General features: G+C 31.2%; 5 protein-coding genes across 11 annotated transcripts; 1 reads left to right on the top strand and 4 right to left on the bottom strand.

Moving 5' to 3' along the window:
- Positions 1–1,913: 1,913 nt before the first annotated feature.
- LOC137834435 (uncharacterized) lies at positions 1,914–2,273 on the bottom strand. Its single transcript, XM_068642490.1, has one exon. It carries the CDS (start codon positions 2,271–2,273, stop codon positions 1,914–1,916), a length of 360 nt encoding a protein of 119 aa, XP_068498591.1.
- Positions 2,274–4,285: 2,012 nt separating this feature from the next.
- Positions 4,286–5,813, bottom strand: LOC137835965 (uncharacterized). Its single transcript, XM_068644747.1, has 3 exons — positions 5,289–5,813; positions 4,739–4,810; positions 4,286–4,608 (listed from the first exon to the last, which is right to left on the bottom strand). Exons 1-3 carry the CDS (start codon positions 5,811–5,813, stop codon positions 4,606–4,608), a joined length of 600 nt encoding a protein of 199 aa, XP_068500848.1. The 3' UTR covers positions 4,286–4,605.
- Positions 5,662–9,120, top strand: LOC137835964 (ras-related protein RABF2b-like). 6 transcript variants are annotated; one of them, XM_068644746.1, is made up of 9 exons: positions 5,662–5,797; positions 6,388–6,531; positions 6,637–6,724; positions 7,075–7,152; positions 7,285–7,452; positions 7,782–7,830; positions 8,051–8,124; positions 8,573–8,666; positions 8,901–9,120. In XM_068644746.1, the coding sequence occupies exons 4-9, from the start codon at positions 7,090–7,092 to the stop codon at positions 8,999–9,001; spliced, it is 549 nt and encodes a 182-aa protein (XP_068500847.1). In that variant the 5' UTR covers positions 5,662–5,797; positions 6,388–6,531; positions 6,637–6,724; positions 7,075–7,089; the 3' UTR covers positions 9,002–9,120. The 6 variants fall into 6 exon arrangements, with proteins under 6 accessions (XP_068500847.1, XP_068500843.1, XP_068500845.1 ...); XM_068644742.1 differs by lacking the exon at positions 5,662–5,797 and having other exon boundaries at positions 6,036–6,531; positions 6,609–6,720; XM_068644744.1 differs by lacking the exon at positions 5,662–5,797 and having other exon boundaries at positions 6,036–6,531; positions 6,609–6,724.
- Positions 9,121–10,529: 1,409 nt separating this feature from the next.
- LOC137835960 (protein ALTERED PHOSPHATE STARVATION RESPONSE 1-like) lies at positions 10,530–14,091 on the bottom strand. The gene is made up of 4 exons (XM_068644729.1): positions 12,787–14,091; positions 12,296–12,471; positions 11,818–12,041; positions 10,530–11,513 (listed from the first exon to the last, which is right to left on the bottom strand). The coding sequence occupies exons 1-4, from the start codon at positions 13,820–13,822 to the stop codon at positions 10,715–10,717; spliced, it is 2,235 nt and encodes a 744-aa protein (XP_068500830.1). The 5' UTR covers positions 13,823–14,091; the 3' UTR covers positions 10,530–10,714.
- Positions 14,092–16,400: 2,309 nt separating this feature from the next.
- On the bottom strand, positions 16,401–20,368 carry LOC137835959 (uncharacterized). Of its 2 annotated transcripts, XR_011085173.1 has the most exons (10): positions 20,188–20,368; positions 19,994–20,101; positions 19,822–19,904; positions 19,605–19,707; positions 18,823–18,873; positions 18,432–18,585; positions 17,671–17,842; positions 17,417–17,522; positions 17,091–17,302; positions 16,401–16,676 (listed from the first exon to the last, which is right to left on the bottom strand). XR_011085173.1 is itself a non-coding variant. In XM_068644728.1 (9 exons), the coding sequence occupies exons 1-9, from the start codon at positions 20,300–20,302 to the stop codon at positions 17,157–17,159; spliced, it is 1,038 nt and encodes a 345-aa protein (XP_068500829.1). In that variant the 5' UTR covers positions 20,303–20,368; the 3' UTR covers positions 16,773–17,156. The 2 variants fall into 2 exon arrangements, 1 of the variants encoding a protein (XP_068500829.1); XM_068644728.1 differs by lacking the exon at positions 16,401–16,676 and having other exon boundaries at positions 16,773–17,302.
- Between the last annotated feature and the right edge of the window lie 4,385 nt (positions 20,369–24,753).

Below are 24,753 nucleotides of genomic sequence, written 5' to 3'. Positions count from 1 at the left end.
ACAACATCACATTCTCCACCATACTTAGAAAAATATTATGGGAACTTAAAAAAGTATGAAGGTACAGGAGGAAGGTATGGAGGTGGATGTAAAATTTGCCAATTTAGATAATAATATATTAATACAGCTAAGTAAAGAGATTTAATGTAGAACCAAAACAATGTATAACAAAATAGACTTAATGTATATCACTTTTATTCTCAATATTTCAATTTTTATATTATTAAATTTTTTATATAAAAAAAAGTCAGGTGATTCTACACTAACGAACCATGAACATTTTATATAAAAAATTTGATACATCACTCTCAATCCAAAACATTAAGTCAATAACATTAAGGTAATAGTTACATGTATCTTCTTTCTTACATATTGTTCTTCAAACACATTAATACTCAAATGTAGGACAAATTCATTTTTGAAATCGATGTGTTTTAACTTATTCAACAATGACACACAACCGTGAAAGTTTGGTTGAAGTGAGGAAGAGAGTGGTCACAAGGCTAGTAGAGTAGGTGGCTAAAGTTGGGTCTTATTTCAGCAATGTGAGGAATGGTGTTAATTTTGGTGGTGCTGCCAACTTTTGTATTTTTGGTGGAGGATGAGTTTCCCAAGCTGCCATATATAGTCACATGTGATCCAAAATAGCAAGGTTGATATGTAGCATTTGTGTTGGTAGCCATAAATATGTAGCAGTTGTGTGATTTTCTTGCACCTAATCTACTGAATTTGCCAATTAGAAGCACAGTAGAAAGATAGGAACAAACAATTGCTCTGAAACTGTGTGGAAGCATGACTTGATTCTTAAGTACAGTGGTTAATGGAGCATCCAAGTGAAGTTCTGTCACTAATTTGGAGCCTTGCAGTGTAGTGTGCAGGCATTAATAATTGCATTGGACAGTTTGGTCCAAAATATGTGTAGCAAGGTATGAAAACACAAGGACAATCATTAAATTCCACGAGCCACGCTGCAAAGTCTGAAACCTTTAGCTGATCGTGATATCTATGGTGTGATAAAAGAAAACATAGCAGAAAACAAATGCACCAACAACTTTTGCTATCTCTATTTGTTTTCTTTTGTTTTTTACCCTCTCCAATACTTTCTGCTCTACTTTCCAACATTAACTCAAGTAGTAACAATTCAAAATGTTTGATGCTGTTTATTTGTAGCAGAAGAAGAAAGGCCAGGCAAAAAGAAGGGAAAAAAACTCAAGGAAATAACCGAGAGACAAGGGAAGGGTTTTTGAATAAAACAAGTCCATGTTCAACGCACATGGGTCCTGTAGTTTCTGCTATGCTACTTTGCCAGACATAGTGAACCATAAAGCTTAGCTAGTACAAAACCTTTATGCATAATAATCAGCAATAGAGGGATTTTGTGCAAGATTAGTGATATTCTATTTTGTCATTGTTTGCAAGATTACACTACCAAGAATCCTCAACCACAAGCCTCTTGTAAGATGAAAAGAAACAATTTAATATTCTCCAAAGTTTTTTATAAGATTTGTTCAACTTAGTGTCTCATTATGTCATAAACCATCAAATCATTATCAGATCATTCTCTGAAAACTGTAATTATATAAATATGTCCTAAACTCAGTTTTGGTACCCCAAATTTTAATTATTGGTAATGGTGCAATGTTTTCAGCAAAACAACTAAAGAATTTCTGATTACTTGTTCAATGAGAGGTTGATGAACTTGGATTGACAGCAACCTGGCTCAAAATTGGCCTATTGGAAAGAAATTTGATCAATTATACCACCATGAAGAGGAAAAGCAGACCAGAGAAAAAAAGAAGTGAAACATTTCAAGAGCATCACTTGCATAACATCCAAAAATTTGTACAACTGCATCATGTTGATATGAAAAGTAAAACTGAGAGCAAAAGAACTAAAAGCTACACCATTTTCTCTCACAATTTATCAGCAGGGCACAGTATTTGATTCTTGTCAAAGATCTTAGAGGGGACTGCAAATCGAGCTGAAAATGAGCGAGAAAGGTTATCAGGGTCGTTGGAAAAGCCATCATCGAAGTTGTGTGAGTAGGAATTGGGATCGTATTGAGCATGAACTGCAGGTGAAGAAGCACTGAATAGCCTCCTCTTTTCCCTCTTGATCTTCCTCCAAAATGTTCTCCACCCTGGTATCTTCAATCTTGTCATCAAATTATCCACACAAACAAATGGTGTGCAGAAAATTGTGACATAATAAGTTGACCAACTTGTGTTGTTTTTGGCATCAACAGAGTGAGAATTTTGAAGGTTCATCATCATGGTGAAAAAAACCAGAGAAAATTGAAAGCATAAAATGTGGTTTGATTTGAAGTGCATGGACAGGGAAAGAACAGCAAGAACTTATAATGGGAAGGGATGCAAATAAAGGGTATGGAATGATGCAATGCGATCTTGCAAAATCAAAAAATTCTTTGGTTCTGTCAGAAACTGAAATTTCAATTTATGACTTTTCTCAAATTGCTCTGTCACTATAATATTTGTGTACTGTGCGTTTCCTTTGCTGCCATTAATTATAATACTCAATAATATATATGTTGCTTTCAATGAATTTCATTTTAAACCATTATAAAATGTGGTTAAAGTGTTTATTTAATCACATTATTTTTAAATCATTAAATGTTTATTTAATGGAATTAATTTTAAAACATTAAATTTGATCAAGATGTTGAATGTGCTTATTGTTTATATTTATTATGATAGTTTAAATCAATGTATTTCTTTTATATGAAAAATGATTTTTCCCATTTGAAATAAAGAAGGTGGATAATCTTTTTGCAATAAATTTATGCATATGATAAAGTTTTTTTTTACACTTTAATAATAAAAGAATGATTTAATGCAAAAAATTTAGAAGAAGAATAATAACTAATATTTGAAACAAACTCTCATGTATTGGTTATAAGACACTGAAACTTATTTGGTGGATAATTAATTAAGACTACATTTTTAGAGACTAAGGATATAATTATAAGATAAAACTATTTTCTGTCTAAAAGTGTGAAATGATTACGTATTTTTACTATTAATATGTCTTGTGCATTGTTGTATTTAAGTTCAATTATTAATTGATATCTTAATTATTTTTTATGGATTCAATGTGTTACACTATTTTTAAAACTTTTTTGTACTAATATTATATTTGGTCGATGATACTTTCAAGAGAGAAAAATATTTATTTTTGTAATGATTCAAAATTTTATCTAAGCCCTAATATTTTAATTTTTATGTAAATAATATCCTATAAAACTCTAGTTCTAGGCTTAGGACCATGGATATAATTTCGTGCCCTAAATAAATAAAAATTTAGTGTCTATATTAATTAATAACTAAAAAAATTATTTATTTTATCTAATCATGCATTAATATTTTAAATTATATTTACATTACTTAATTCAATATACTAAAAAATGAAACCAATTATATAATGATATTGATATTATATCAAAAAAGTTCATCGTTTTTAGAGACAATTGTTTAACTTAAAAAATATTTTTTCTAAATAAATAAATAACTGGACATCCTTTTTTTCTTTTTACTTATTTTATCTTTCTCGTAAAATAATTTTAAATTATTCACTGTTTTAGTTTTATCCATTTTTTATCTCTTATTTTTTTATTTTCTATTTGTCATCACCTCAACTAACAAGTAAGATTTTTTTAAAAAAAATAATAAAATACATATTACTTAATTCTAATATAAAAGTATGTACAATTTCTAAAATATAAAATACAACTATTTAGAATCTCTAAAATATAAAATACAGAGACAAAATTGACAAGATTTACGTGCACAAATATGTTTATTTTTTTAATAGAAAGATGTTTCTCATTGATTTAAAAGTATTTGTTCCTTATTTTTGTAATTATAATAAAAATTTATATAATAAATTTGATTTTTTAAAAAATTAATGCATTTTTCTATTTTAAAATGATAAGAAATTCAATAAATATTTTTTTTAATTAGACATTTCATCGATACATATCCTACAAGTGTATACACTTGTTCGAGTCTCCTAATACTTTCCCTAGTTTTTTTTTTTTTTTGTTAAAAACTTTGTTTAAGATAAACTAAAAGTTATGTTACCTAACGAACCAGACATTGATAGTCCCTGCATTTTACTGTCCGTAACTGAAGCAACAACAGTTCCTTTGGTCCTATCAATTCCTTCTTCACTTTTAGACAGTTCTACTGTCACCACCCTAAGTCCTTCCCCCAACACAACACAGTTCTACTCATTTTACTGTTTTATCTTCTGGTCCCATTAACACAAAAAAATGGCCTCAAAAAGCCAAAAGAACTACTCCAAACCAAATCAAAATGTTATTACAGTATCATGTTACAAAATCAAAATTTACTGATATATATATAAGGATGTCAGCATAATTAGTTCCATCATGAGTGATGTTTAGCCACTGTTACAACAATGATTAAGGAGTACACATTTGTGCTTCAGCTGCTAATCTTTTAAGATAATCATACTGTTATGCATTATACTGGCCTCACCCCCACAATACACCTATATAAATTTGAGTAGATGTATACACATATAGTGGGGCTAACATTTTTGGACTCTTCTGGGGACCCTGTGTGGTCACTGAAGTCAAATCATAAAGATATTCATTCAGTACAACGAAATCATAAACATATATATTCATTGTAAAGTGAAAAGTTAATCAACAAACATTACCCCACATTAAAAGTGTAAAAAAGCTAATCAAAATTACCTGGTGGAGACAATGTTGACGAATAATAGTCTGGTTTACAATACTCACCAGAACCTCACACGATAGTTTTGCCTGTCGGATGTTATGTGTTACATACAGCAGCATCACCAAATTCCAAGTAAAAATAGTTCACAAAAATTGAAATTAGACATTTCACTAAAATGTGTACTAGAAGTATCGTACTACAGACACACCATTTATAAAGCTTATGAGAAGTGTCCAAGTCTCATAACTTCTATAAATAATGTTATAGCCTAACTCAACCCCATAAAATCGATAGCGGTCCGATAGGGAGTGATATGATAGGTTCAACACAGGATAGATTCAAAATGACTCTGATACTATGTTACAAAGTGGACTTTAAGCCTAATTCAACCCCATAAAACCGGTTCATAGAGTTGAGGTTTGCACCCACTTATATACAATGAAAGACTCTAATCTCTAGTCCACGTGAGATCTCCAACCTATAAAACATTTTATTTGGTGAAGGAGCTTGATTTTTAGTTACAGATTTTAATATAAGTTGGTTAGTGGTAGTAGAAAAAGTTACCTTCATGGGGAAGTGAAAGAAGAAAAGGCCGAGTTGGCCACTAGTGTGGCTAACTGTGTCAAAGGGTACGATACCTTTGGCCACGTCCTCCAGAAGCAGCACTAGCTCAGGAAGAACACTTATGCCGGCAAATTCCACGTCAGCCTCCACGTGGGAAGATCCCCTCGCCCTCACGTGCACCTCCCTCGACCTCACGTGCCCCAGCATTTTCCCTCTGTACGCCACTGCCACGTTCACGGCACCCAAGTCCATGAAGTACACGTCGGCGTTGCGCACCCGCAGCGTCAGCAGCATGGAGATGTCCACGGTGATCGGCGGCACCGGGTGCACCTTTATCCGCCGCAGCTTCAGCCCCACGATCTTCAGATCTGGACCTGACGGCCACAAGACGTAGAGAGTGGTCACGAGCAGCGCCATACTCACCGCGCACGAGATAACACGCCGCCGCGATAAAACGACGAGGTTTTGATGGTGGTAGGGTTTGTGAAGGAGGAGGGCGCAGAAGGAAGGTTTTGAGATTCGCATGGTTTCTCTTTAAACACTGTGTGTGTGTAATAATAATGTGATTGCAGAATAGAATATGAAGAATTCAAGAATATGAATAATAATTTAACTTAGGTGTGGTGTTTGGGAAATTGTGGCGCGCTTTCCTATTTTGTCTGTGAATGCTACCTTTTCTTCTTCCTTCATCATTTTTCTTATGCTTCAAGTACACTTAACTTGGATTTACCCTTTTCACCATCTTTTTACTTCTCCTTCAACTCTTTCATTTTAGATTGCAACATATTTTTCAGTTCAAAAAACTATAATATATAAGTTTATCAAATATCTTTAATAATTTAATATATTTGTTGTTCTACACTATTTTTATTTCGGTTTTGTTGTCTACATTTTAAAAGTTTGTGTGCTATAGGTACTGTAGGGTTTAGAATTTTCACCTTGGTTCTAGAATATGTTGCTGCTATTTTCCTTAACGTGTAATTAATTTGACATTCAAAGCAAGCAAAACCATGTTGAAGATGATGCATTTTTAAAAGGAACAGATATGGCTGAAGCATCCAGTTGAAATTATTGCTTTTGGACTGACTTGATGCATCAGGTATTTGAGGTCTCGTGTATGGATTATTGAAGAGAATAAGAACAGCAGGAAATTAGAATATGTGTGGATTATTGCTGACATTTAGAGCATATTCAACAAACTAACAGTCAACGCTAGACAAAACTACCAGTCAACTAGTCACAGGTTGTGTTGATGGCAAAGTTTCATGTGAGAAATTTAGCTATTACTCTCTTTAATCACATAACTCTCTTTTTCTGCAGCTTCTACAATTTGCTTCCTTTTCTGCAGCTTCTACAATTTGCTTCCTTTTCTTCAACCTACCTAACTTGCAGTATGGCAAGGCCAGGGAACAAGATCATTCAAGCCAAGCTGGTGGGTATGTCTTACCTTGTTCTTAATTTTATTTTTCTTGTTCCCAAGAGTTCTACTGTATATTGCATGATCCTTGCTGTATCAAACATTTGTTCTTGTCAGATATAACAATCAGATGAATAGATCGTTATTAAATATGGAATAGAAACAGGCAGAGAAGATCAAGATAGCACATAAGAATTTCTTAATGTAATCAGGCCAAATTTTCAATTTGGTACATAGTATTTAAAAAAAAAACAACTAACATGTTTATATATCAACATCTTATGAACTATTCAATATAGTACTCTTTTATAACTATGTTCATGTAGATCGAACATAGAGATTCATATAAAATGCCCTTTTTGATTGTAGGTACTTCTTGGAGACATGGGAACTGGAAAGACCAGTTTAGCATTGAGATTTGTGAAAGGCCAATTCTTTCCTAACCAGGTTAATTTGCTTTCATTTTATTGCATTAATTGAAATTTGAAATCTGATTTCTTCATTCTCACATCACTGTACTGTACCCCCAGAATGGTAAGAAAACAGTTTAGAAAGCTTAATAAAATTAATCTGGCACAGGAACCAACAATAGGAGCTGCTTTTTTCACCCAAATATTATCATTATCTGAAGCAACTGTGAAGTTTGATATATGGGACACAGCAGGACAGGAACGATATCATAGTTTGGCTCCTATGTACTACCGTGGCGCAGCAGCAGCAATTGTTGTCTATGACATCTCAAGCGTTGTAAGTATTCAATTTGCTAATTTTGAAAGCTCTACTATGGTTTACCAGTGGATAGATACACTGAAACTTGTGCTGTGACATTGCAAGCCCAGCAACATTTGGCTTTACTGCAATTTTGTTTTAAGTTACTGCATAAACTGATAAGATAACACACTTATAATTGTAATACTCTGCCCCAAAAAAAATCTATATTCTGCGCTATACGTTAATACTGAATACTACATTAGTAACTGATACTTCGGAAGTTTCTCTATCATGAAAGTTCTATTTCTTTTAGTGCACTTGAATGAATCGTAAAACTTTTTGTCTGTTATGATCTTCTATTCCAGGATACATTTGTTCGAGCAAAAAAATGGGTTCAGGAATTGCAAACACACGGTAATGCTTCAAATTCAGGAAATAAACAAATGCTATATATTTTTTCATTTTTCTTGTTGCTGCAATTCAAGTTTTTCCTAAGGAGTAAAGAAGTTGGAAATAAAGCCACTATCCTCAATCACCACCTACTCTTATTTGTCTTTGGACATTAATCAATAGACTATTTTCATTAATTCCAATGTCACTAATCGCTACAGTAAAACCTATCTACTTCATGTAGGAAATCAGAAGGGGGTGATGGCATTAGTAGGAAACAAATCTGACTTGGAGCCAAAGAGAGAGGTTGAAGCTGAGGTAGTGTTGAGATCATCCTCATACCCTTCTCCTTTCTTTTGACTTGGAATAGAAAAATGATGAAAAATACACAGGAATACTCAGTTTTTATGTTTGTAAATTGGAAATTGATACTTCGACAACTGTAAATTGAAAAACACCAATTTATAACTGTGATTTGACCAATATAATTTCATAATTTGCTCCATTTCAGCAAAAAGTTGTTTTTCTTTCCAGTTGTAATATGGTGTATGGTTCTCAACATATCAATACTCTTCTCAAATTTCACCCAACTCTGTTTTCATTTTTTCCACCTCTCCATTTGAAATTATGGAAGAGAAAGTTCATTTCTCAGCATTATCTTCATTATTTATTTCTTATAAGGACCAGAGTTAGTGTAACTGCAACAGTTCCCTCTTTGCTTGTGTTCTTACCTTGTGACTCGTTTGAGTAAATTAAACCATTGCAGGTAGGAGAGCAATTTGCTCAAGAGAATGGAATGTTCTACATGGAAACATCTGCTAAGACTGCAGAGAACATCAATGAGCTTTTTTATGAGATAGGTATTTTCTGAACATCTTCAAAACACTCTAGCAAATTCAGTCATTTTCATCAAATGGTTAGCTTTTGGTGTGGAGAAAACTGATTTGAAATTTTATGGACAAGATTGCAATACTATTTTACTGATAAAGCTTATCCACAAATTTTCACCTCCACACCAAATTGACCATAGGTGTGTGTGTCAGTTTAAAGGAATATAGCAGGTGTATTAAGTTGTTTCTATCTGATGAATTCAGCAAAAAGATTAGCTAGAGCTTTACCACCAAAGCCTACTGGAATGAATTTGAACAGCAATGTACAAGATAGAGGGAGAATTTATTTTTGTTGCTCAGCATGATATTCCTATGTAATCAAATCACAGAATGTTCCAAGGTACCTTTGACATTGTTCTTTTGTTATGCACTCACGATTGAATATTTGAACATAATTTACTTCTGATTCTTGTTCCTGTGAGTATATAATCTCCTTCTAACTTGGATGGTATTTTTCTGTATTCAAAGCATTGATGCATTGCTTGTGTATAATTGATCAAAGCTTAAAGAGAACTGGTTGAGTTTGAAAAACTTTAAATAGTTTTTAATTTGAACCACAAAAATAATATTGAGATTTATTACTTTTAGAATAAAAATATGAAGATATATTTTTTTCATCAAAAATAATTTTATAGAATCAAATTACTTTTCAAAAATTCACTCAAAATCAATTTTGTGAAACACTGGTCTAAATACACATTTAAATCAATGTTTGGTTTAAAAAAATTAAAAAGCTCTTTTTGTAAATTCTAACATAAAAAGAAATTAACACTTTATTATATTAACTATAGCTTAGTTCACTGCATGCGCCAAGTCTCTCCATGGACTGTCTGATTCAATTTCTTTTTCTTTTGGCACTATATAAATTATTACATACACTCGATACATCATAAAATTTCCGGAATTGCTTTTCATTCTGAAATATATGAAATTAAAGAAATATATTTTGGAAAAACAAATATGGAGTAGATTTTGTGTTTCTAAAATGAAATTTTGGAATAAAATTGAAAAATCAAAATTTTAATTCAGAAAAGTAATTCCAAAATACAAAAAATAAATTCTAAAATAAAATTTAAAAGCGTGTTCTGAAAAAAGAAAATCCATAAATCTATTTTGATCTGCATCTCCTTATTCGAAGACATCTTTATTGTTTCACCTGAGCATCTCAAATTTGATCAGGAAGTCGTTCCCTTGTCTCTTTTTTTTATGTACCTCCGTGGTATTTTTTACACCCTATATTTTTTAAAAATTTAAAAATTGTTTTATTTAAAATTAAATTGTACAGTCTAGACTACATTTAAGGGTCGCTATGACAAAATAAGACGAATGCCATATCAAATCAAATATTAAATTACTCATTAAGTAATTGTAACAAACACAAAATCAGTAGTTTATCACACATCAATTTATGATGCTTGAGTTAATTAGGAGGCAAAGTTTAGTTATCAGATATAAAAAAAATCATTTACTACAGAAGTTTTATTTATAGATAATGTAGCATGGTTTCGCAGATGAATCTGCACTGTATATATAAGATCGCATCCTCAGTTCTACAGCGAAAGACCTTTAGATGCTCAGCTAAAATGAGAATAACAATATTTACTATTATAATAAAAATGACATGAGATTGATATTGATCAAGAGGTACAGTATAAGGCCATTGTATTATAGAATTGGATTTCATAAACTAATAATTTTTTTGGCCAGAAGCACGTTTATAAATGTAAATTGTACATAATCTATCAGTCAGTAGTATGTACAGTACTTTGAATCTGTTTGAGGGGATTGACATTAATTACAAATATGCAACTGAACAAAACATGGATCATGAAATGTTTACAATAAAGGAACATGAATCCATTCAAATATATTGTCTGCAATGATATGAAAATTCAAATGCTGTTTATTTAAAGATGTCATGTGCAATCTGGAGGACTCATCCCCAACCCAGAGATCTCAAATCATATAACAAAACCAAGAAAAAATACTTTACCCAGAAAAAATATGAGCAACCAAGCTCATGATGAGCTCTGGCCTAGGTTCTGTGATATAGACCTCAATTCACTGTACATTTTTGAACATTCAAGAGAAAAATCTGACATAGCCCTAAAGAGATCTGGCATGAGATTTTTGAGACTTCCCAAAGTTTTTTGCCTCACTTGGAGGCATTGCCGTGCATAGGCTTCTTCCTCATCTTCTAATCTCTTTTTCACTTGTTCAACTGCAACCTGCCTCTCTGTAACAGCCTCATCAGGACCGTTACTGTCTTCTGCTGTATCTGGATTGTATTCATCTGGTATTTTCTTTTGCATATACTTGTTATACCAATCTTCAAATTGCCTTGTTTTGCGGGATAGCTCCTTTCGCGTATCCTCACATTTCCTCTTCATAGTGATTTCATCTGCTTGCTGGTGGAAAATAGTATCTATCACAGCAACAAAGTTTCCTATATTTGTCTTAGCAAGCTCATCAGGAAGTTTTTCTAGACGGTCATTCCATGCAAGGAGAAGGCCTTGGATGGGCGTACTTCTAACCCTTGGAGGTGAAGAAACCTTTTCCTTTAAGCTGCTTTCAATAGGAATAAGATTTAATTTTAACCAAGTGTTCAGGGCCATTATGTATCCCTTTTGATGGTTGGCAAGCATTTCAAATTGTGAATGCCACTGTTGCACAACAAGCAGTAGCTGGTATGTTCGGTCATGATGGTGGTCGCTTGTTTGCTTAGGAGACTGGGAAATGTCCAACATTTTCAGCAATTTCACAGTATCTGATTGCTTCTCATGGTACTCTAGCATTAATTTCCACATTTCAGCAATCCTACAGTCCATAAAAAGCCATCAATATTAGCATAGAAGCTTATATGTGTCATATTATGCATGAGGATGAGTTTGTGCACCCATAGTGATCCAGGCTAATGTATTATTTGGATTACGGTAACAAAAAAAAGCTTCTCTGCAAGAAATATGCAATAATCATTCATTTGAGTAGAAACATTACTGTATACTCAAGAAGACGTATGCCAAAAATATGAATTGTAAAAACAAAAAAGAGAAGAATTTCTTTGAGATTAAAAGACTAGCCTTCTATAATTACAAATAATAATTTCTAAATTACAACTCACCCATCAACAAGCTGAACAAGTCTTGGATACAACTGTTCATCACGTAAACGGTTAATCTCTGAGACTGTTGAATCCAAGGATTGCATATCTACAATGTATCTTGTATGCAAATGACTGACAACTGCTTTTGCTTTCTCCAGTGCTTCAGAGTTGGTGCCTCTTTTCTTCAGTTTATTAAGTGCCGCAACTTTCCTTTGGTACTCAAATTTCATCAGTTCACCAGCCTATAAAAGAACATAGACAAATTAAGAATTAGAACAAAAAATGTGTATCTAAATATTTAACCCAGAACTAAGCAAAGACAAGGCATTAGAAAAAGGATGAGCAGAAAGAAAAATATAGATATTTAACAAATACACACGCACACACATTGACATGTTCAGAGATTCATGACTGTGAAAGAAAATTGTTAAAATTCAAATAGAAAAATAATCCAAGTAAAACTCCTATCACATAATATTTGCCTCAGTCAACTTACCTTGACTTCGTCATAAAGTTTCTTCTCCCACGCTAACAACTTGTCCAAGATGGTGGCATGCGTCTCATGCTCATCTGAGTCAAAATCATCCTTCCCATCATCCACATTAGGTATTCCCTTAAAGGATCGATTCCATGTAATAACTCGCATGACCCGTGCAGAGTGATCAATGTGTCCTGCAAAAAGAATACACAAGCAAAAAACATTTGCATAAATACAAATCAATATGGCGATACAAAAGATGTATGCCATCATGAGTTTATCACAAAATAAACAGGACTATTACTCAATCTGCCTCCCACGTCCCCCCTTCTAATGAACATACTAGCCACTCCTATGGTGGAATCTATCTAGTAATCCTCCTTATCACACCATTACCACATAATAATCCTGAAGACTAGAAGTTAAAAGCTCGTTATTCATAGCAACAAGTACCCAACATAAAAACAAGGTTACAGAGAATCAGGAGATGAGTAGCAGTAAGTAAGTACCTTTGTTATCAGCAAAATTGGAGTGATAGTGCAAACGCGTGGCCTCAAGCATCTTTGAAACATCATGAGCAGCCTCAGAAGCCTTGAGAAAATTGTCGTCGAGATCAGCAAATATCTGCTGCAGATTCATAGAATGTTTCACAATCCTCTTCCCCTCCACAGAACTCGGCGTCTGCTTCAACTTCACGCCCTTCCCCACCGGCGTCTCCATCATTTCATCGGGCACAGCGGCAGGCTCGGGCGTGGGTTCGGGCTCAGGCACAGGAACCTCAACATGCCTCACAGGCGTGACAACCTCATCGTCAATTTCCTCCACCACCCTGTTGGGCTTTTCATCGAACACCTTCCTCTCAACATCGTGGACCTTCCCGACAGCATCTTCTTCGGCAGCATTGAGGCTGGGCCCAGCAATGTTCTCAAAGGAAGGGAAAAAGTACTCCCAGGCACCACTCTGAGTATCCTGAGCCATGGAGTGGTGATGATGATGAGTGATGTGATCACGAGGTTCAGGTTGTTTGGAAGGAGGAGGAGGCATAGGAGGACGAGGCTCCTGTTCTTCTTCTGCCGGCACTCTTCTATTACCATTCACTCTGTTGTTGCTTCTTCTTTTCCTCAAGGAACCTTCGTTCTCCGACTCTTTATCTTCCTCGCCGTCCTCCTCGACGATTGTGCCAACGGTCTCGTGCATGGGGCGGGGGTCGGGCTTGTTGATCTTCATCTCGGGCATGCTGATGGCCCGCTGGAGGGGCTGCGCGGGGGAGAAGTCCGGGAGAGGCGGCGGCGGGAGAGGAATCTCGAAGGGCTGAGGGTTTGGAAAGGCGGCGTTATTGTCGTTGGAGTGCAATTGAGGGTTCTGAACCTCGCCCTGGGCAAAGTCCCCGAGGGCGGCGCCGGTGTTCTTGAGGCAGGTGGCGTAGGCGGAGTGTGCGGCGGCGAAGGCGTTGCGGGAGGAGACGGCGTCCTTCATGAAGCGCTTGCGCTCCTTGCATCGCGCCACCGCTTCCTCGTTCTCGATCTTGGATTGGTTGCAACCCATTTTTCAATCCTTCGATTCCTGCTCAGTTTCCTCTTCGGATCATATCTCCTTCAGCGAGATTTAGATTCAGAATTAGGATTCGAAAGAGAAATTGGCACTTTTCTCGTAGAGAGAGAAACTGAATTTTGCAGAGGAATGAAAAGGAACAAGGATGCGTTGAAGTGAGAAAAGCAGTGACAGAGATGAGCGAATGCGAATGTGTGCAGACAAAGTGAAGAAGCGAAGAAGGGATTCGGAGGATAAAATTGACTTTTCCCCTATTATTTACTTCATTAGTTCTCTTAATAATGAGATAAGTACTAAATAATTGGGATTAGCAAACAAAGTACCCTACTCTTATTAATTGATTTTAATAAAAGATTTAGTGTATGTTATTGAAACAAGTTTGAAATTTACTTCAGTAAATTTCTAATTAAATTCAAATTTGAATTAAATAAGATCATTAAAAGATAGTACTGTTGAAAGTTAATGGAAGTTACTTATTTATTAATCATTAACTTTAACTATATAAGATAAACATTTATTACAATTCACAGGTAAATAATCTAATTATATTTTAAAAATTCAAATTTTAAATTACCAGTTAAGCTACAGCATGCCATCTGAGTTGTGTTTAGCAGTAACAGTGTGACAACTATTAATTTATACTATTTTTTTTGGGCTCTATTATCATCTTTTGTTTTAAAAAAAAACATGTATCCCATTATTAATTTGTAACCCCCATGAATTTTTCAAACATGTTATTCTTAAAACAGCCATGGAATTCAATTTCACCTTGCATTCTTTTAGGTTTGATTTCGATGAGGGTGCAAGTGAAAGTATAAGAAAAAGAGAAAAAAATTAAATTGTTTGGATATAGAAAAAATGAATTTAATTAAAAAAAATTATAGATGATATGATTGATGTGATTAAAATATAAAATAATTTAATTGTGTAATTTATTAATTTATTAAAGTATTTTTATTTTTAAAATTTTGAATTAAAATAAAAATAAATTTTATATATTAAGTTTGATACATGCATTTATTTATTTATGTTTAAAAAATATAATTAAAAAGTCATAATTTTTATTTAAAACCATATTATGATGATAAAAATATAATTGTGTTATCAATTGATTTAAAAAATACATATGACTCAAAATTTTGAAAATTTTAAATTAAAAAAATTATTTATTAATAAAAGTTTATATACTTATTTATATGAATAAATATTTATAAATTAATACAAAGTCTTTAATTGATTATGTATGAGAGTTGACTAAAACTTCCTAATCAATTAAAAATCAATTAAGTAATCAATATTAATTGATTACACAAATCTTTAATCAATTACAAGCATTAAACAATGTTGAGATGTTCAGCCCATATATTTCTATTTATTTGAAAAATTAAAGTTATAATCCGTTATGAACACATCAACGTTACTCCACCATGCAAATATTTTTATACTATTCTTTGACTGACGATAAATTAAGAGAAATATATATAAAAAATAGTAGAAACAGAAGTTTGTTAGTTGAGAAAAAGAAAATATAATTTATTTATGGGAAGAAATAATGTAAAAAATATTTTTCAATATTACTTAACTTTAAAAACTATTACTATTTTTAATATTACTGATATTTATAATTAATATTGTTAATACTATCATTTTATCAATATTTCCATTAAATGTAAATTTATTATTTAATTAATTTATCTATATTAATACTTATATTAACATAAAATGAAAACGTGATAAAAAAAAGGAGACTAAAAATTGGTTGATAATCTCCAATTAAAGAAAATGTTATTAGGACGTCTTATTTTAATTTATATAGATTTGTTATGTTAATTTTAATTTTTTTCTTTTAAGCACCATGCAAATACATTTTAATAAGTTTTTACTTTTATTCTCAATTTTAAAAAAATTAAAAATATTTTTTATTTTATGACAAATGTCCATTAGGATTTTTTTCAAAAAAAAGTTATAATGTATTTTATTAATTTTAATAAAGCATTCATAATTTTTTTTTTACATCAGAATGAATATGTGTGTGTAATTATATATATAAACTAATTAAAAATGAGCAAAAAATATAAATAAATAATTGATGTTATGATAAGATAAACAAAAAATTAAAAAAATGGTGATATTCAAAGATATAATTGTAGAATCTAAAATGAGAGGTTTTGTTTAGAATTGAACACCAACAATTAAAAATGCAGAACCTACTTGGCTATAATGGATGCATGATTATGGCATTATGCTTGTTTGGCACCAAATACAGTTGCAATTTTCACTCATCAGCATGTTAAAAAAAATCATAGCTCCACTCTTTTCTTCCTTTCTTTCCAATCAATTAACCTCAAATCATGCCTACTAAAGTGACACTTTTTCAGTCTCCAAATTGACGTGAAGAACACATCTATCCAACCAAACACATTATGAAAACTTTTGGTTTTCTGGCGTAACCTCACATGTTATATCTATGGTTCATCAGTAATAAAAAATTGTGCCCGAACAGCAGAGAAGACAGCCAACAGACACTGAATAATAAAGTGGAGGGAATGTACCACGAAGAGGGATCGCAATTGATTTAATGAATAAATTATTTATAATATCATCAAAAAAACTGAATCACAAAAGTATGTAAATTCCCATAGTTTGAAATGCACTACATCTGCTGCTGCTACTACTACTACTTCTATGCATTACTCTTAAATAATACTAAATCAAATTTGATTGGAAATAAAATAGTAAATAAATAAACATTTGGATAACCTTGTCCTCTTATGTGAACCCACCTAATTTGACCTGTATTTGTTGAGATTATATGTTACTTCCAAATACCGAGGAACTCAAACCAGACCTACAATTTGTGAATTTAATAATTCAAAATTAAGCAAAAATAAAATAATAATAATGGTAATAAAATTCTTGTTCAAATATGGCAAATACTAAGAAGTACTATAAAGACACTAATTAAAGAATTATAACATGTCAACAACAAAAAATTTATCTCACTACACATGATGTCTTTGAACTCAATCAAAGACAAAATTCCTAGAAATATTATTTCACCGAGAATTCTCCTTCTCTTCTAATTTTCTTCAATGATCTTAATCTCCCTCTTTTCCTTTTCAGTGTTAAAAGCCATGTAAGTTACTAGTTAAAAATTAAGTGTAATTTTTAAATGTTCTAAATGTTCTAAATGTTCTCATGCCGTGATTTCCTATGCATTCCAACATGATTTTCAATAAATTAAAAAACAAACTTTCTTTACTGTTTTTTATTTTTGCCAAGGCCCCTGCCCTTCCAAATTTCACCCAAGAGCAACTGAACTGAGGCTTCATGTTTTTGATTTTAAGTACTTGATCTGCCAAATCTCAACATCACGTCCTCTATCATATTCTCCAACATACTGTGGAACTTGAGAGATGTCTATCCGCTTTCCAACAAAATTAGAGATGCTTACAGACTCAAGACTTTCAATTTCTGCAATAAATTATATACATCAAGCATTCCATATAGTGAACAATTCTTTAAAAATAAATTGACACAATAATTAGGTGGAATTAATGCACACTAAAAATATGTCTATGTGCTTACCGTCCTCATCCCTAACATAGCTTCGAAAATGTGAATATCCATTTGCAACAACATCAAGGTCTGACATAGAGAAGTTGTAGCGCTTTTCCAGCGCCATGTATAACACCTACAAATAAATTAGGCAAATAACTAATATTGAACAAATGATAGCGCAGAAGGGGAACTCAAAACAGATCATGGTTGCAACATTTCCAGCCCATACTCCACACTTATCGGCACTTCCCCTCTTCCTTTTTCTACCGTAAAGATTATACCTTTGTTGAACCCCTTGACATTAATCTCTCTAAGGTGCTGAAAAATGCATCAGTCAGCTCATCGCTATAAATAACATCAGCAGCCAACAGCAAAGAAGCATTCTCTACTTCTTCAATTTCTCCAGAAGTCCACGAATAGCTGGGTGATGCATAAAGTGATTGTGATGCACCCCTGATACACAATTTTAAACCAGTAGTTTGTCTATGAAGAACGGAAACACTGACACTAAATTTCTATAATGTAGGACATGTATATACTGAACAATGAATTATTTAAACTGAGAATCGAGATTTATAAAAATATGAAGACATTGTTAAAAAGACATCCTCTAACTCATGTTTATCTAAAGAAAAATTTAAATCAAGAAGGAAAAACTCAAGTGACACAGTAAAGATAAAATGTAAATGTGAAGTAAAGAGAAAATGTACATGTGAAATAGGCTGTTTGTTTGTTTAATAGAGAAATAAAAACGTACACATTAAGTTTCTGACTATTCAACTTTAAAAAAGAAAAATCACCCTGTCTGTACCCATTAATATTGTGTCAGAACAGTAAAAAAAGTGGTTTTAAATTTGACACTTAAATGCAGTGTCACACATATGTAGGGTGTCTTATAAGGCGTTGGTGCTTCATAGGTAGGTTATTGTTAGTGCCATACAAAAATCCCTTTCAGAAGTTAGAGACTCAAACTCAACCCCCAAAAGAAAAAGAAAGAAGCAATTATTTATTGGAGACTATTCGTCAAAATAATTAACTTTACTTTTGAGCGCAAGGAGCCTCTTCTATTTTTGCTTTTGGAGGCCAGCGATTGAACCAATCAAGTTCACGTACATGAATTTTGGCTTGATAGTTCAATAATCCAAAATTAAGCTGAACATTTTTTGCACAGTTGTCAAGTATTTCAGTCCCATAGTCTGACATAATAATAAGCATCAGCTGTCCATTAAAATCGTCAACCTTAAATGAACAAAAATTTAAAAAAACTAAACAACCTCGGATAATAGTTTGCTACTATTAATGATGGAAACTGATCCTCGTAATTCTCTATATGTAACATTTATGCAATAAAATCCCCATTTATATACAAGAATATAAATTTTCACCATGATAATTCATAGGAGCTGAGGACTCAAATAAAAAGAGGCACATACCTGTTAGGAACACTGTATTCGCAACACGTGCAAGTAATAAACCCACCAAGCCTGATTGAAAACTTGAAATCAAAAACATATATTTATAATAACATGATGTCATTTCAAATTGTCAGATTTGATTATTCCTCTCCATGGATCATCAAAGCAGTCATTAGGAGTGACTCAAAGGGTTTTATAAAATAATCCGCAGTTGGATAACAAAAACACATTTATTGCTTTACTTTTTGTAACGATACCAGCAATTTTTCTGTGGTCCAGTATAGTAGGTTTAATATAGGTGTGTATGAAGAAGCTAGATGAGATAAATTCTAAAAAAGTTTTTCTCTTGCAAGTTTGAGTCATTCTAATTCTTGATTCATTTTATTTTCTTCTAATATTACTCTTCTTTGAGATCTTCATTCAAACTAGCTCTAAATCCCTTAGTGAATGTGTTTCTGTGCTGCAGAACTATTATTATGCTAGCCCCATCATATAACCTGGCCTCCTATTTATTTGTGGGATTAACATGCAACTCATTCAATAACAGAGAAAAGTGTTAAAAGAAGAGTCTTAAAGAGTGTGTCGTCAGCATTTCTCATCTCATAACTATAGTTAATTATTATACGACAGAAATGAAAACTGAGGGATCCAACAGCATATTTCACTAAACCATCAGTCTTTGGTTTCAACATGTTACCGAGCTCTTCTGACTAAAAGTCAGTCAAAATTTGGGGATCTTACAATTTTGTTTAGAAAAAAAAAAAAAGAATTGATTGCAAAAGCAAGGAGAAATAACAAACCAGTTCCAGCGCCAAGTTCTAATGCAACAACTCCGTGAAGCTCAGAGGAGCACGATGCTTTATGCAATATAAAATCTGATAATACCAGTTCAGCTTTCCAAACCTGAAGGCGATTCGGGGCAAAATAATCAAAATTAAAAATAATAAAATCAAAGAAATGCAGGAATAGAATTGAAAACGAAAAAATCATCAATGATCAGAAATGAATCAGAATTACCTGCAGGCCAACATTTGGAATTGTCGATGTGATGTTGTGCTGGATTCTGACGCTAAAGCCATCACACGAAGAAGGCGTATTTGCTTTAACAAATAAAAACACTTATATAAGTTCAATACAAATAGAAAAAGTGAAGGAAAGAAAAGAAAGAGTAGTGAAGTGAAGAAGTTACTGCGGCGTCGTCGAGGGAGAAGAAGGTCACCGTCTTGATCGAGGTGGAGATTGTTAGCGTGTAATGGATTGTCTTGTGAAGGATGAAGGTGTGTGGTGCGAGAAAGATCTAATTGAAGAAATAGAGAGGTGAAAGAACGATAGAGGAGTGAGAAAGGAGAAGAAGAAGAAGAAGAAGAAGAAGGGTTAGGTTACCAGAAATTGAAATGGTGAAAAGGGAAAGAAAGGGACCGGTGAAATGAGGTGGACAACCGAGGTGGACCTCGCTCATCACTTCCTCGCCACCCATCTCATCCCCTTCCGATTCCATTCTCCTACCTCCTGCTTCTTAAGCTTCTCTCTGCACAAACATGCTTTTCCATGGAAACATACTTAACTTTTTCATACCTTGTAATATTTATACTTTCAATTTATTAAAAAAAATTGTTTAATTGATTACTAATTTATTTTAACCATGATGGGAGTTTTATTTCCATTTTTTTTTAATATTAAACACTCAATGAAATAAATACTTTAATAACATTTCAGACAAAATCCAAATTTATTATCTAAATTTAAAATTTATTTATATATAAGTATACTTATGTGTTCTCTTTACTATGAATATTGTAAAATAGAGTTGGTCCATTTTAAAATATTTTTATATGATATAATTAAGTTATATACTTGTAGTTTATTATAAGTGTATTTTTACAATAATAAATAATATATCTATATGAAAGATTAAAGGAATATATTGTATATTTCATTATCAATGTGTTTGGATTAGGAACTGACATTATTTGAGGAAAAATGAGAGGTTGTTACTCCATCTGGATCAAGACAAAGACAAGAGTGAAGGAGTGAGGGAAGAAAAAGTTGAGTGAGTGAGTGATTTTCTGAAGGTTGAAGAGAAAAGATAGATGAGTGAGGAGAAAGTCACATCATAGTATGTGAAATACCATTGTACCCTCTATTTTTTTCACTTTTTTTTTCACAATATTTCAGTGAATTGATTTTATATTGCACTAGTGTCATGCACCAGTGTCATGTACGATAGACATTACAGTTATTCCATTTCAAATATTTTTGACTTTGGCACAGGAATTTCTTTGACCACCATGAACTTAGTGAATGCATTGCCCCAAAGTTGTTAGGTCATACATAATGTTGTTCATTCATGAATTATATAAAGCATGGTTCTGTGAAACACATACCGCATTTGAACAAAAAACAGACTTTTGCATTGTTTGAGTGACCTTGGAGAACTTCGTGAGTTAGTAGAGTGCAAAGAAAGTAAGTTTGTTATTGCATCTTCAATCTCATGTTAGCCATTGTGTGAATTTTTTACCATGCCTAATTGATTATCAATTAAAAGAAACACAACACTTAATCAATTATGTCATTCAAAATAGTTGATAATCGATTAGGTTGAATACATAATCGATTATGTGTTGTTTCTTTGAAAGCATAATCAATTATCTGATGTGTGTAAATATGAGCATACTCAATTATGTTTATTTTGTAAGTAAAGACATAGTTGATTATTGTGCTGAAAAATTTAGCTTAATCAATTAGATTGTGTTTTTAAGAGATAGGTTAATCGAATATGTTCAAAGTTTTTTTTTCAGATTTTTTCAATTTATGTTTTGCGTGATTTTTTAATAAAATGTGTCCGCTCTCTTCTTCAAACGTTTTGCACTCTCTTCCTCTATACCTCTAATGTTGTGTTTGGATTAGGGAGTAGATTTGAGGGAGTGAATTTTAGATGATTTGAAGAGAAAGTGTAAAGAAAGTTAGGGTGTTTGGATTAAGAAATAGAGTCGAAAGTTTATGAAAGTTTGTGAATGATGTGATTGAAATTATATTTTTTTAATTGATAAAAATGTAAGTTTGTAAATTTACTATTATATTTAAAAATTATTAAATATGTAAACATGAGATATTTTGTGTGTGTAAATTTTAGTTAATTAAAATTTTATAAATACGTATTTTTTATAAAATCAAATCAAAATTAAAATTATTTTTTATTACTGTTAATATTATTATTTAATAAATTTATTTTAATTATTATAAAAAATATAATTTATTTTTATTTTTATTTTTATTATTATTGTTTATAATTTATTTTTATTATTATTATTTTTAAAAATGTAATGTAAAAACTAAATTTTAAAAATGTAAACAAAATTAAAATAAATTGTAAATTAAAATAAATAAATAAATTATTTTAAATTTTAATATATAAAAAGTTAAATTTTAAAATGATAATAAATTAATTTTAATTTTACTATCAAATAAAGTACTTTATTTTAATATTTTATTAAAATAAAACATTATCATTTATTCATTATTTTAATTATTTTTTTACAAAATGTAATTATTAATAAAATTAAATTATATTATAAAAGATTAATCTATTAAAAATAATTTATTTTTAAACTTTCTTCGGAGTTTTAAATAAAAAGTTTAAACAACAGTTGTTTCTCGATTAACATGTTTATTCTTTTTGAATTTTACTCTTTCTTCTCGATTCCTACTAAATAGTATTTCAGTGCGTTTCTATACGCAGAAACAAACACCTCTCTTTAATTGACTATATTTTAAATATTTAATATATGAAGTCATTTTCCTAATTAACTGGTATTTTTTTTTTTCCAGAAGTTACTTAAGTAGCATTTGAATTTTCAACTACCGAAATGTTTATTTTTTTCATCTTTATCTGCAGCACTTTAATAGTTTTTTTATTTTGTTGCCTTATTTAGGGTTTTACATTATATTATTTATTTTAAAGTTTTAATGAAATATTTGAACGTTAAACAAAAACTATAAGAGTTGTATAAACAATATAAAAGTTCAAAATCAACTAAAGAAACTTAAAATTGCAATGACCTAAAATATACTTTTTTTTCATAAAATAAGGAATTATGTTTAATAAATCGTTTTGTATTTATTTAATTAACTTTGTAATTATCTAATCCAATAAATTAACTTTCTGATAAAAAAAATAACAAAATCAGTTTTTTATCTTCACTATCTCTTCGGGTTTCAATCTTGAGAAGATCCATATACGAATAGAAGGAACTATTCTGACTATAAGAGTGGTTCCATAGGTTACCTCTTTATTTATGTTATGTAAGGTTCAAGAGTATTTCGAAATTTTGGGGTGAACAACGTTTCACGTAATTTTGGCAGATTAGGAAACCTTGGTCCTGTATATATCAATTATTGTATAGCTTCTTTGCATTCATCAGGACAATCCCTACAATATAAGATTAAATATTATCATATGACATTTTATTCTCTTGAATGCATTAGCCGAAATTATTCATGACAATATTTTAATCTTCTTCTATAGGGATTGTCCTGATAAATGCAAAGAAGCTGTACAACAATTGATATATGCAGCATCAAGATTTTCTGATCTGCCAGAACTACGCGAGTTCATAACATTGTTCACCGCAAAATTTGATAATACTCTTAAACATTACATGAGTAAAAAGGTAAAAAATAAATCTAAAACCCTAAATCCTAAATCCTAAAAGGTAACGGATGAAACCAGTCTTATAGTCTTTAAACTTCGTGTAGAGTTTTTTTTTTCCACAACTTACTTGCATAATTGTTTATCTATAGTTTGTTGACAAATTGAGGCAAGTTACTCGTTCGCAAGAAATGAAGATCCAGCTGTTGAATGATTTAGTGCAAGAGTTCTGCATGAGATGTTGTACCATTTTTATACATAAAAATTCAATTGCCACAATTTAATCTGGAAAACCAAAATAACATATTATGAACACGTAAATGATTAATTATCCTTTTTAGTCTTTATATTAAGATCAAATTAATTTTTTAATTTTTTAAAAACAATTTAATTTGTTCCTTACGTTAGATTTCTCTCATTAAAACATGATTATTTTAACAAGTTTTTTTACTTCACATTGAATAAATTATGTGTTGTTAACACATTGAATAGTTTTAAAAAGAGTTGGTATCATCATATTGAATTATTTTTAAAAAATTAAAAAATAAAAATAATTTTTAAAAAATAGGATAACAACTTTTTAAAATTTGTAAAATTTAGAGGATGAAATTGATTTTTATCCTTAAAAAGAATGATTAAGCTATATAAATTTTTTTTTACTCTTTATATTAAGGATCAAATGAGATTTATAATTTTTTTTAAACAATTATTTTTTTATCTTATTTTACCTTAACATTTTTTTACTGCGCATTGAATAAATTACGTGTTGCTAAATTGGAATCATCATATTAAATTATTTTTAAAAACTGAGACTAAAATTAATTTTAAAAAAATGGGACAACAAATTTTTAAAAAATATAGAATTTAGAAAATGAAATTGATTTTTGATACCTTAACAATTTTTTACTGTACATTGAATAAATTATGTGTTGCTAATTGTTTTAAAAATTGGAACCATCATATTAAATTATTTTAAAAATTTGAGAGTAAAATTAATTTAAAAAAAATGGGACAACAACTTTTTTAAAAATTTAGAATTTAGAAAATGAAATTGATTTTTGATACCTTAACAATTTTTTACTGTACATTGAATAAATTATGTGTTGCTAATTGTTTTAAAAATTGGACCCATCATATTAAATTATTTTAAAAAATTGAGAGTAAAATTAATTTTAAAAAAATGGGACAACAACTTTTTAAAAAATTTAGAATTTAGAAAATGAAATTGATTTTTTATCATTAATATAGAGATTAAAAGGATGATTAAACCTATATAAATTTGTAGGATATCAAAATATGAC

Source organism: Phaseolus vulgaris, chromosome 5 (genome assembly GCF_000499845.2).
Source record: "Phaseolus vulgaris cultivar G19833 chromosome 5, P. vulgaris v2.0, whole genome shotgun sequence".
NCBI classification, from domain to species: domain Eukaryota; kingdom Viridiplantae; phylum Streptophyta; class Magnoliopsida; order Fabales; family Fabaceae; genus Phaseolus; species Phaseolus vulgaris.
The sequence above is the reverse complement of the archived record's forward strand: the minus strand, read 5'-3'. Positions and strand labels throughout refer to the sequence as shown.

Excerpts from the sequence above, each read along its gene's own strand:
- LOC137834435 (XM_068642490.1), bottom strand. The coding sequence starts at position 2,273 with ATGATGATGAACCTTCAAAATTCTCACTCTGTTGATGCCAAAAACAAC.
- LOC137835965 (XM_068644747.1), bottom strand. The coding sequence starts at position 5,813 with ATGCGAATCTCAAAACCTTCCTTCTGCGCCCTCCTCCTTCACAAACCC. Across the intron at positions 4,811-5,288 it reads TCTTTCACTTCCCCATGAAG|GCAAAACTATCGTGTGAGGT; the intron begins GTAACTTTTTCT and ends AACATCCGACAG.
- LOC137835964 (XM_068644741.1), top strand. Across the intron at positions 7,153-7,284 it reads GCCAATTCTTTCCTAACCAG|GAACCAACAATAGGAGCTGC; the intron begins GTTAATTTGCTT and ends AATCTGGCACAG. Across the intron at positions 8,125-8,572 it reads AGAGAGAGGTTGAAGCTGAG|GTAGGAGAGCAATTTGCTCA; the intron begins GTAGTGTTGAGA and ends AAACCATTGCAG.
- LOC137835960 (XM_068644729.1), bottom strand. The coding sequence starts at position 13,822 with ATGGGTTGCAACCAATCCAAGATCGAGAACGAGGAAGCGGTGGCGCGA. Across the intron at positions 12,472-12,786 it reads CAATTTTGCTGATAACAAAG|GACACATTGATCACTCTGCA; the intron begins GTACTTACTTAC and ends TTCTTTTTGCAG. Across the intron at positions 11,514-11,817 it reads CTTGTTCAGCTTGTTGATGG|GATTGCTGAAATGTGGAAAT; the intron begins GTGAGTTGTAAT and ends TATGGACTGTAG.
- LOC137835959 (XM_068644728.1), bottom strand. The coding sequence starts at position 20,302 with ATGGAATCGGAAGGGGATGAGATGGGTGGCGAGGAAGTGATGAGCGAG. Across the intron at positions 20,102-20,187 it reads TTTCACCATTTCAATTTCTG|ATCTTTCTCGCACCACACAC; the intron begins GTAACCTAACCC and ends TTCTTCAATTAG. Across the intron at positions 17,303-17,416 it reads CTATGTTAGGGATGAGGACG|AAATTGAAAGTCTTGAGTCT; the intron begins GTAAGCACATAG and ends AATTTATTGCAG.